This window comes from Euprymna scolopes, chromosome 28, assembly GCF_053919585.1.
Source record: "Euprymna scolopes isolate OS-2025 chromosome 28, ASM5391958v1, whole genome shotgun sequence".
In the NCBI taxonomy this organism is placed as follows: domain Eukaryota; kingdom Metazoa; phylum Mollusca; class Cephalopoda; order Sepiida; family Sepiolidae; genus Euprymna; species Euprymna scolopes.
Genome location: NC_136509.1, coordinates 46,924,972 through 46,938,012, shown reverse-complemented (window position 1 = coordinate 46,938,012; position 13,041 = coordinate 46,924,972). Strand labels below are relative to the sequence as shown.

General features: G+C 29.3%; 1 protein-coding gene across 7 annotated transcripts in view; it reads right to left on the bottom strand.

The window, feature by feature from the left end:
- LOC145249588 (anoctamin-4-like) overlaps positions 1-13,041 on the bottom strand; it is a 248,964-nt gene that overhangs the window by 72,775 nt on the left and 163,148 nt on the right. For 3 of the 7 annotated variants that reach the window (XM_080111286.1, XM_080111291.1, XM_080111287.1), the window contains one exon: positions 3,842-3,877. The exons of the other annotated variants lie outside the window; for them this stretch is intronic. In XM_080111286.1, coding sequence (XP_079967412.1) covers positions 3,842-3,877 — 36 coding nt within the window. The remainder of the gene's footprint in view (positions 1-3,841; positions 3,878-13,041) is intronic. 7 annotated transcript variants of the gene reach the window in all.

The window sequence follows — 13,041 nt, the reverse complement described above, 5'->3', positions numbered from 1 at the left end:
TTAAACCATTCTCTTTCTTTGAAATATAACTTCGGATCGGCATACAGCTAATTATTACGAGTAAAGAAACAAAATCTGGAATCAAATTTTCTGAAAGCTTAAATCTGATTGCATCGTTCAAGACACAGAATGTTATAAGAAAACAAACCACATACATATGAGAGCTCTATTGAAAACCCACTTAATATTGAACACTCTTAGAATGGATATATACCAACTTATTACCTTGTAATAAACCTGATGTGTGTGTGTAATAATGTTTTGCATATACTTTCTATATACCAAACTTTATAAAGTGGAAGCTCGATAATTAACATAATAGAGCATATATAAATAAAAAAAACGTTTTGCTATATTGCAAGATTTAATTCACTTTACCAATCTTTTTTTTTTTTCCAAAACAAAAAATGCAGTACAATTACAGATCATTTTTTGTTCACAGAAAAAAAAAACAGATACTGTATGTCAATCTTGGATCTTTCTTCCATGGACTCATCAGAAAACCAGAAAATTCTCAATCAGAAAAAATATTTTTCTGATCTCAGGAGTACACTGAAGAAAGATCTGGGATCTACATCCAAATATTGGTTGTTGTTCTGTGAAATGGATCTGTAATTTTGTTTTGAAAAAATGATTTGCAAGGTGAATATAATCTTGATGTTTGGAATCTAGCAAAATATTGTTATGTATGTGTGAGTGTCCGTGTTTTAGCTGTTTAAGTTTGAGGAATTTAATAGCTTCAGTATCATTTTATTTTTGATCATCCTCTCCCTGAAATGTTACTACTTTTGGCATAAGATTAGAATTTGATTCAGAACATAAATAAACTAAGAGAATGTGTCTATATATACATTTTTTATTCAAAAGTAAACAGTTACATTTAGTTGCTGCGAACAGCCATCTGTTTCAGTCAATGAGATTCGTCAGGCGACCCTGAACCATTCGACATTATAGAAAAAAAGAAAAAGCATCGAATGGTTCAGGGTTGCCTGACGAAGGCTCATTGACTGAAACAGATGGCTGTTCATAGTGACCAAATGTAACTGTTTACCTTTGAATAAATAATAAAAAAAATATTTTGCTCTTGTTATCGAACACTATCTATTCCTACTTTTGAATATCTCAAACCTGGATTTATATATATATATATATATATATAATTATTCAGAATAATGAAATGCAATAAATCTACTGGTGTGCAAATCCAGTGATTATCGGTCTTACAAAATATAATTGGATGTAATATTTTATATAAGACTATTCCAGCTAAATAAAATTGCTCAATATACTAGATAGAGCAAATAAATCATAATTTAGGAATTTGAAATTTGTGATTTGAAAAAGTTAAATTTCAAATATAGAAATTTTATTGTATGCAAGACAAAGAATACAGTATAGTAAAATATTGAATATAAAATGTTTTGTATTAGACCCTATCATAAGAGGATGCTCAAAATTGTAGATACAGCATTTATATAAAAAATGTTAAAATAATTCATGTGAAAATTTATAAAATTTATTAAATCATCAAGTGTTCAAGCAAGGAAAAATAAAAGACTGACCCTTAAGTCATGGATTTTTAAAGATAAGCTCTTCTCATTAGAGGAGATTTGTGTGTGTGTGTGAGAGAGAATTGATGAAAAATGATGAAATGTGCCAAAATTTGTTAAGCAACAAAATCAGCTAAAACAACAAAAAGGCTTCTTTGAAGCAACACTGGTGAGCGAAATAACTCAAACATCAAGCAAAATTCAAAAGCAACAAAATGAATAAAAATAAAGCAAACAGCAAAAAACATTTTGTCTAAAAATCTACAAACATTCACATAAAGAGACGAGAGAATAACTTCTTGATGAACACATACAAGGAACCGATATGTAGGAAGAGGAAGAAATAATTTAGTATTCAATTATAAACTTACTTTGCATTAAAAAATGACAGACATGCTCATTAGGTAGAGTTTGTGGAAAGTAATTTTATGCCTATATTAACCAGCAGAATTTCCACCATTTTGTTTCTTTCTATCAACTTTTTATTTTTTTTTTTACATGTCACTATTCCTAGGCTTTATTTGACTTTTTTTTAATAATTTTAAAATTATTTATAATATATATATATATATATATATATATATATATATATATAGTCTTTGAAGTTTTTAACATTTGAAACTATACAAAAAATTACTTTTTATCATTCGTTAAAAAAAAAACCCCATCTCGTCAGTAAGTCATTTAATCACCTGCAATCACTGCATCAACTCTCTCGAATTTACTATAATACCAATTTTTTTATTTTTCAAGGGATCACCAGTTGTTTACCATGAAACACTGTTTTGGGTATTTATATATATATATATATATATATATATATATATATATATATATAAAAAGATAGAAAACTTATTTAATTTAAAAATAGACAAAAAATATATTTTACAAATATATCTATGTCTTTTAGCATTTTCAATAATTTTTTGTGTGGAGAATTTTTCTGATGGTGTAAGAGAAATAATAAAAAAACCTACATTCAATTTTATATAACAATTCAAAATATATATATATACATTAAAATTCTTTAATTTTCTTAATAAAAACGGCGGGAACTTATGCGACAACCTTATATATTTTTCGATATTTCAAATGAGAGATTGTGTCCATATTATGACCCCTAAAAACTATTTAAAATACAAAGAAAAACATTCAAATCTGGAGAATATTTATCAATTGATGATACCTATTAGAAATTCACAAAGAGCTTCCTCTCCATCTTTGCTCCCACTGTATCAAACTAAATATAGTTCCCATTACAACCCCTTTATGGCTATCAACAGTGTTTTTAAATTTATAATGATAAGTCAATTTAAGAGCGATTCCTTTACAGAGAAATCACTAAACATGTGTGTGTGTGTGTATATATATATATATATATATATTGGGGATGTATTTTTACCCCTTCCGATACAATTACCGATTCCGATTCTGGTTGTTTCTAAATCTCTACATATTTAACTATAAAGTTGTTACTTTTCACGATTATTGTAAAAACACGTTAAATGAGCAGATATTTTCTTAAACGTAAGGATACACTTGTGAGGGATGATCTATCGATTTTAATTTTACTAATAGTTAAAAATCAATAGATATTCACTATTTTAGTATTACTATCAGCAGTGGAATATTTTTCTTTACAGAAAATCAAATAAAAAAACAAAAGAATTGTTGTTGGTATCTTAAAATAGGCACAAATTTTTCCAATACCCCTAAAATTTCATTTTTTTTTTTTTTAATTCCTGATTCTGATTAATCAACCCGACACTAATATATATATATATATATATATATATATATATATATACACACACACACACATAACTTTATAAAAATAGATTACATTTTTTGTTATATTAATAAACTATGAAAAAATGGGGTACAAACATTTTTGATACGTTTTGTAAACAAGTCTTAACATCTGTCTTGTTCTGAATGTGTTGTGTATCTGTGCTGTTTAACGGGAATACTTTAATTTGAGGAAAATAAACATTTATAAAAATGTATTTTTATATAATACAATCCAACTTATATATAATGCAAAAAATGCAATATTAACCATAAAAAAAAAAAATTGTGACTTAGTTGCAAGTGCTGTCACAAAAATAGAATTTAAAAAAAAGGGGGGGGGGGTTGGGGCATTGGGGATTCTTTGCACAAATTCTTAAACATCACTTTTACTTCATCAAAATGTGGAATACAGACACTCGTTTGTTAAAAAAACAAACAAAACACTGCAATCACAGACTTCCAGGCATAAATAACACTGCTGACCATACTTTTTCTCGTACCCTTCTTTCCTTGCCAGAGGAATCCTGGTAAAACACCTAAGTATAGTGAAGAACGTAGTAAAGTTAAGAGGAAAGTAGGGGAAAAAAGAAGAGTGCTTATTCACATTGGTGATCTTTAAAACTAACGCATTTCAAGTGAAAACATTATGTACTTACATGTCATGGTGAAATTAGCATAAATTCCAAAAATTATGATAAGTAGATGTGCTTAATGTACTTTTAATAAAAAAATCAGCCACAATTGCATTCTGAAATTTGTTGGTTTAAAATTGGCGAACTCTTAATTTGTCAATTTAAGTTCAGAGTGATCTCCCTTGTTTGTCATAAAGAATTGGTTGCACATTGATTCACATTAAATCATACAATAAGATTCTATAAATTCTATTTTCACCTATAATTATTTTTCTACTAGATCATTTTTTCATAATTTTTGGAATTTACACTAATTTTGTCATGACATGTAAGTATGTAATAATGTTTTCACCTGAAATGCGTTGGTTTAAAAGATCACCAATGTAAACAAGTGCAAAAAAAAAAAGGAAAAAGAAAAAAAATCAACAATAGAAAAGGATGTACCAAAAGTGGATAAGCATTTCTATGAAAATAAAGTATTGTTGACAGGAGTTGCAAAGGTCGAACCACTAAAAGACAAAGAAAGAAAAACAATAGTGAAATAAATGGTTGTTTTTTTTTTTTGTTGTTTTTTTCTATGGCTGAGCAATAACTATTGGGTCCTATCTGGAAATAATTCCCTGCATCCTAAGGGAGACAATCGTGTAGAGTGCACTTAAAGTTTCACTAATCTAAGGTTGGAATAGGATTATTACCTCGTCTAAATTGGAGATTAACTCACTGGTTGGCTACAAACATTTAAAGAAAGACCATTAAACAGAAAAAATAAAATAATAATCAATCCTTTCCTAAAAAAGAAATTTAAAACAAAAAAATGTTTAATTATTTTTTATAATTTAAAAACAATTTTTTAATGCTGAGGTGGTGATAATTTCAAAGTATTGTTTTTCTTTTCGATAATTTAAAATAATCTTTTATATACATATATATATATATATATAAAAAACAAATCTTTTTTTTTTAGATAATATAATTTTTTCTATCATAATCAAAAAATTTTTTTCATAATTATATGAAAAATGTTTTATATATTTAGTAATTCACTCCTTCAATATTTATTTTATGTATTAATGAGTCACTGATTATAAAGGCCCAAAAGCCACTCAAGGATAAGGGTTAATGAGTTTGTCAGATGGCTGATGAGACAACACCTTGAGGATTTATAACAATGGTTGAAACTGTACGGAAGTTTATTTAAGACAACAGCTCAACAGGAATTTGTTAACATTCGATTTCCAAATGACCGCGTTATAGTCAGCTGGGAAGCAATCTCATAGTATTGTGTTTTACAGACGAGTAGTTCTTGGAAAGAAACTTTGCTCATAGAAATTCTGTTTCGTTTTATATATACAAAGGAAGAAAAGAAATTTTTTTACAGTGGTTGTAGCTAGACAAATTTTTGCTGTGAATGATTTAAAGGGGAAGGGGACAATTGGAGCACAGTCGAGCACTTACCATGACAATAACAATAGGGTAGATAAAAACTAGCAATGTCTCTTCTGTGAGAAAGAGGCTGCAAAAGTGAAGGAGACAACCTTCACTAAACTTCGTTTTGTACTCTGTCAAGGCAGGAAAGGTTGCTCTGAATGGCTCCTTCCCATACTCCCTCTTAAGACTTATTTGGCATTTATATAGATAGAGGATTTGCCAGGAATGAAATACTTTCTGGAGGTGATAGAAGGATCCAACCAATTTTTTAACAACCTTAGCAACAGATTTGGTGTAAGCTTTTCATTTCAAATCTAGAGTGAAATGGATCAGTCCATTTGTAAAATGTGTTGAAAATTGTGGGAACGCAGGCTTACCTCTTAAACGGCCTCGGTGTGTGCTTTGCCGACACAGCGTCATGATGCTGAAAAGGGTCCAAGATGGCGCCTGTGGCCTTATATAACAATGCAGTCTCGCAGAATCTTGTGTGCTCTTACGCACATATGCAAATTTGGAGGACTCTGTCTTTTATAAAAACAGGCCACTGGAGCAGATGGGGACAGACGTGAAAACGAGTTTACGGAAAGTACCGACAGACGACGCTGCTGCAGTGAGCTGAGGTTTTGTGTACTCGTTTTTCTTCGCAATGACATAAAAGATGCTTATCAAAACAGGGCCTTCCTCAAGAAGAGAGTCATTCATTTCAAATGGAGCAAAGTAAGGATCCTAGCGTTAATGGTGTAAGGAGAGAAGCTTGTTTTTAGATGTATTAAAAGTAACAAACCACCTGTTCCCCATTGCACAACGTTGAAGGAGAAAGAATCAGAAAAATTTTGATCATTAATGCTCTTCAAAGTGTTACCATTGATGTTGGTGTCATCTGCATAAATGTCAATTAATAATCTTAGAATATGATTTGGGAGATAAAAATCAGAAAGAGGATGGAGTTCAGAATAGCTCCTTGAGGAACATTGGCATCGATACGATGGCCTTCAAACTTCATCAGCAACCATTTTTATAGACTTATAAGCAAGAAAGATTTGATGGTTGAGAAAACATTTCCAGATATTGCATAGCTAACTAAGTTTGTGAAGCAAATCTAGGTGCCAAATTGTCAAAGACTCAATATGTAAAGAATTATCAACCTAGAATGAAATTCATATTGCTTGTTGCTAAGTAAATAGGTTTTGCTGAGGTATTTGACAAAATGATTGGATCCTTTAAGCATGCTAACATTGATATTATGTGCTTCAGACTTCTGCCCAGCTATCACTATTTTTATCAACATATCAGAGAGAAAAGATTTGATCTTTAAGATATTTCCAAATATTCCATAGATAACAAGCTTTTGAAGTAAACCTTTGTGCTAAACACTATCAAAGGTTTCAAATATATTAACAGCTAATGCTCTAGAAATTATCTCCACCCCCATCAATAGATTCACTGATACTGTGCAATATTACAGTCAGCACATCAGCTGTTGATCTTTGTGTTTATTTTGATAAAAAAAAATTGTAAAAATATTGAAAATGATTTTTATTCATAGCTAGTTAGTACAAATGATGATTTATTTTGTCAATAAATAATTTAACTAAAATTATATTTAATTTTTTTTTTTTTGCAATGTATAATAGTAATAATAGATTAAAAATGTTGATTCTTGTCCAGACTTGCCCTTATATTAAAAAGAAAAAATAAAAGAAAAATCTGTATGTATGTGCCAGTGAAAAATGAAAATACATTCCAAAATTACTTAAATTGATCAAGTAATTTTATTTTTATACAGAAAATCAGTTTTAAGCGATTAATGGGAATTTGTAGGCATTACAACATAAATCTTGTTTGAATTATTGAGTGATGTTCCTTTGTTTTTGTTTAGATTGTTTCCAAAATGGCGGAAAAGACAACCACTCTTCTGTTACTGATAAAATTTGATTTTTAAAATAAAACTACTTGACCAATTTATGTAATTTTTGGAATATGATATTTTCGTTTAGTTATGGGTATGTACATTATACAAATTTTTCCTTTTTGTTTTTTAATAGAAGGGAAATTCTGAACAAGAACCAAAATGTCTCTCATAAAAATGTTTCCACTATAATTTCATAGTTTAAATTAAATTGAATTTTAATTGTTTTTAATTCTTTTCTTTTTTTTTTTTTTGGAGAGTTTGATACTTAGTGTTAACTACTTGGATATAAAACCATACAAGAATGTTAGTTAAAGTAACAGTATTTTTTATATAAAAATCACACCATGTAACTGAATTATTATTTTTGTTTTTCTACATTTTTAAGAAATATGAATAGGAAAGTTTTAGATAGAGTAACCAAAGGCTGAATCCAAAGACAAGAATGTGGCATTTGTGCAGTGTAGTTAACAAAAAAGCAGGTGAAACAACAAATAAAGAAATAATTATTACCAACGATAAAAACATTAAAATTCTACCAACACATTTAATTTTCAACTTTTCAAAACTATTTGTAAGTTTGTTTTTTATTGCAAATTTGCATCGCTAACAAATTTTGTCAAAAGAAAATGGCGGCAATTTTTTCTTACTTTCATTGGTGCTCCCTTATTTCAGGCTTAAAAGATATAAAAAAACGAACTTAACCACATCCGACTGGAAATCAACCCTGAACTCAAGAGTTAGTGGTATCATAAGTGTATTATTTTTATATGCCTGATTTAAGCGAGCACCAATAAATTAAAAAAAAAAAAAAACTTTTTATAGTGGTTGGTTATTTCAAGTATAAAAAGTTATATGTATAAAGATTTATAGTAGAAGTATCCTTGGATTTGTGTAGAAGTCCGAGTAGAAGTCATTCTTGGCTTTGGGGTTTACTAACCTCAAATTCAAGAATGACTTCTCTACTCAGATTAGAGTAGTTTTTTTTTAAACAACCACCTAAAAAAAGAAAAATTCGACATTTTCTTTGAAAAAATAAAATTGATTAAATGAAAGTAACAAGAAAAATTTTGAAATAAAATTTACAAATATTTTTGAAAACTTTAAAATTAATAGGTCGATATATTAAATTTTCAGTTGTTTGTCTATTTGTTTTTCGATTTTCCACCAATTTTTTCTTGTTAACTATATTGCACAATTGTGAAGAATGTCAGACTAAAATTGCTGACTGTTAAAAAAAATAAAAGATAGATTTAATAAAAAAAGAAAATAGAAAAAAAGAACTTAAATATTAAAATTTTGTTATTGGTCAAGAAGAGTTCATCCACACTTGATGTTTTTATTTTTAAAAGAAAAGTTTGCATTCAATGGACATTCATTCAAATTAAGACACATAAATGAAATAATATGACAACTGAAAAAAAAAAAAAAAAAAATTTTTTTGAAACGAAATATTTCCAAAAAATATTTCATTTTCAGAAATAAAGAAAAAAAATCATAATACATTTTAAATAAAAAATGTACAAAAATTTAATTTAGTTCAAAGACAATTCTGAAAAAAGAAAATGATGGGACGAGAGATGAAAAATTCTAATTATTTACATTTATCATTATCTTCACTATATTATATTCTAGAACTAGCAGAGCTATCTGGCATTGCCCCGGGTCATAAAAACTAAATAGAAGATGCTAAATAGTGTTAAATTTCTCCTCTTCCCTTTAGAAGAAAATATATATATATGTATATATATATATATAAGAAATAGAAAAAAAATAAAACTTAGTTCTTTAGAGAGTTACTAAATGTGCCAAATAAAATTAAGGATGCCTCTAAAGCGAAGTTTTTCCCACTCATAATTCTTTGTGAAGAAATGACAATAGTTATAAAATCAATAAATTCAATTTGAAAAAAATCCTGACTCATTTCCTGAGCTGCATTAATGTATGATAACATAAAAAATCGCGTTTAATTTTTAATAACATTCAATAATACAAATGCCCATTCTACCCAAACAAATGAATTTTTTATTTCTAAATTTTAAATATTTTTCCAGAGTTATGTTATACTAAGATACTAAGTTTGTAGAAGTTTGTGTATTTTTGAAGTTTTAGCTTGATATGCAAAGAACTGCCCTTTATATAATAGAAGACCAAACAATATACAAGAGAGATTTTTTTCAGTTTCACATTCCAATTAATCACCCAATTATGGAGATTACAGAAAAAAAAAAAATCTTAATAAAATCATCTTAAATTGTTGCTACTTACTTACCTCCTCACAAGGGCAGAGTTAGGTACAATGTCAGTTTTTAATGTGGGGAAAATCGAGGTTCTCAAAATGGGGAATGTTGGATTTTTTTTTAATCGAAACTGCTCGAGAAAGCATGATGCCACTTGATGTAAGGAGCCAACAAGAAGAAAAAATGATTATTGCAAAGACAGGAAATGCTTAATGACCTTGAACAGACCAAGGTTGTAGGTAGAAGGAAAAAAATGAGCAGGAAGAGAGTTCCACAATCTTGCAGTCCTTGGAAAGAAGCTACTGGAATAGGAAGCTGTATTACAATGAGGTATTAAAACAAAGAATTGATGGAAACTTCTTGATCAACGAATCAAATGATTTTAAACAAAGGAAGCAGAGAAGAGATCAGACAATTCTGAGGAATAACACATGCCATAATAGTATTTGTAGAAAAGACTGAGACTAGCAACATCATTTGAACAAAACTTAAAATTGCCTCAGTATAGAAGGATTTCTCTACTGACCAAGAACAAAAAAAGAAAAAAGATGAAATGTCGTATCATCAAAACAGATAGTTTGTTCCTAGTCAAAAGGCTAGTTACTCGCTTCTGTAAACTAAATGTAAGCTATAAATCAATAAAAAGTAAATGTCTTTATTAAAAAGAAGAGCTATTTCTATTTAATTGCCTTTCCATGAGGGCAGAGTTAGACACAAAGTTGGTTTTTAATATGGGAAAAATTCCACTCCTCCAAAAAGGTACCGCTGGATTGAAACAAAAATAAAAACTCCTTCCATCAAGGATTTATTCTTGACTGAATATGGACAGAAAAGATGAAATATAGTATAATAGATACTACACTTTGATCCCTAGAATAGTTTTCATCTGTTTATGTTTATTTCTACATTATTCTTTCACTGCTCAACCAACAATATCATATCAAGAACTAAATTTATTTTTAAAATAGTTAAATGTTCAAGAATTTGCTGCTATGAAGTTTGTCCCAAGTTCATTTAAACTTGAAAATCTCAGGTAAAATAAAATAAAAGGGGAAATAAATTGACAAAAAAGATTATTTCTTGCATACTTTTTATAATGACGTAAAGATGGAAGAGTTTTAATTCAAATAAAAATATTGCAAATAAAATTAACATAAAAAAAGAAATAAAAATTTGATTTAACAAAAATCCGATAATCCAATTAAAGAAAGGAGGAGGAGGAGGAGATATGGGGGTGAAAAACAATAAAAAGGAACAATGAACAGAAAAATTAAAAAAGCTAGTGCGAGAGAGGATGAGTTGTAAATTAAAAACCAAAGTATTTTCTCTTACATTTAAGTCATACTTTATCCATTTGATTTAAGACTTCTTGAATTGTGTGCTGAACATCCTATCACCCTGCTGTCATTGTAATAAATAAATCTAAATAAAATGAAAAATGTTATTAAAAAAAAACTTTGGCCTATAAACTTTAATTTTGATTAATTGACACAAAAATTTCAAATAGCAGAGTAGATTCATCCTATACTCTCAGCATTCAGTATAATAATGGCCTGTAGTGCTTGCTTATATTGGCAATATTAAACCAACGCATTTCAGGTGAAAACATTATGTACTTACCTGTTATGCTGAAATTACTATAAATGACAAAAATTATGAAAAATGTTCTGGTAGAAGATGTGCTTGATGTATTTCTAACAAAAAAAACATTCACAATCTCGTCTTGTTTAAAAATAGCCTTAGTTTAAGTCAAGGGAGATAAGTCAGATTGCCATACTGAATTAGTCGCATAGTTCTTCCACATTAAAACATTCCATAATTCTATTTTTACTGGATCATTTTTGGAATTTATACTAATTTCACCATGATACGTAAGTACATAATGTTTTCACCTGAAATGCGTAGATTTAAAAGATTCCCAGTGTAAACAAGCACCCAGACTGATCTTAATTTTTATATTATTTATTTGTTATATATTTTTTCATTCCTGTTTATACCAACTTCTTCAAACGTTTTGCACCAATTGATTATATCCATTCTCCCTTCATTTATCATGACGGTTGTCTTGTCCAGGTGTCAGACATTTTTTTGATATTTCACAAGCTCATTCTCCAGTTAACCGTCTCCAAATTCCACTTTTTATGGTCTTGTCTAATCACTAGAGCTGTGACAACAGCATATTCTTTTCATTGCCTTGACTCCTGAGTATATAGCCGACACAGTTAGATACAGTTAATCAACTGAGGACCATATCATTCTATATAAAAGCATATAAGATATCAACAGATACACACTCGAGAGTCAAAACAATGAAAAGAATATGCTATTGTCCTAGCCCTACTAATCACTTGCTTCCCTGTTTTCTTTCACCAGCCAATCTTCCCATGATTAAAGACATCTTTGATTCAACAATGGTTTATTCAGGAAGATGAATGCGTCACATGACCACACAAGAGTAACCAATTTGTCCTGGGAAAATGCAGTGCTTCCATTCAAAATGAAAAGTCCTTTTGTATATTTTCTCTCCATTACATTTTCACATTCTTACTGTAAATCCGTTTAAAAAGTCTTTACAGAAGGGAAGTAACTCTTTAATCTTTGCTTCCAACATTAATTCAATAAAGAAGTTGTTTTGTTCTCTCCCACTGCAAGAACTTAGACACCAGGGTCGGAAAGTGGGATGGAGAAGTCAGCACCCCCAAAGAGGAACACTGACCTGCAAAAAGTGCCTGGGCAGCCCTGTCGGCATTCCCAGAGAGGGTGCCTCAGGCAATTAACAATGAACTAACCCCTTCTCAAAGAGAGAAGGCAAAGCCTGGGAGGGTGGACCTCCTAGAACTGCACAGAATTAAACTCACACCACAAAATTAACAGGAACCGGATCATTACAGGAATGGTCTAATCTCTGTTGATTTGGGGGGCCCAGGATTAAAATTCAATTCAATAAAGAAGCATCAGATAAAACAGTTGTGGTGATAATGATGATGATGATTATATAAATGCAATGCCTTATCAGCTATAGATTAAAAAAGTACAGATTAGATTTCAACCAAAATTAGTACACAGATAGTATATAATACTCTCTGCATATGAAAAGTAAGTCAACCCTAAATATCAAAAGGTTAACATAAGGGCAAAGAATTAATTTCTCAGATGCAGGTCACCAATCATAAGTTTCAGAAAACATAATTAAAATGACTTGAAAAATGAGGGACCAGATGAGTCAGAACTAACCTAAGTTTTATGAGACTAATATAAAATGTGTATTCATTCCAAGCACTATTAAAAAAAAAAAAATTAACAGGTATACTAAAACCGCTGGTAAAATTTCAATTCCAAACTTCAAAATTTATATGTGCGTGTTGTTTCTGGATTAAAAATGAAAACTTTTCTATGGAAAACATGAAAGTATGTAAATTCTTAGCTACAAGATAAAATTGCAGACATCAAAACGAAACTAAAGATAAATAAATCCATTAAAGACATTATTC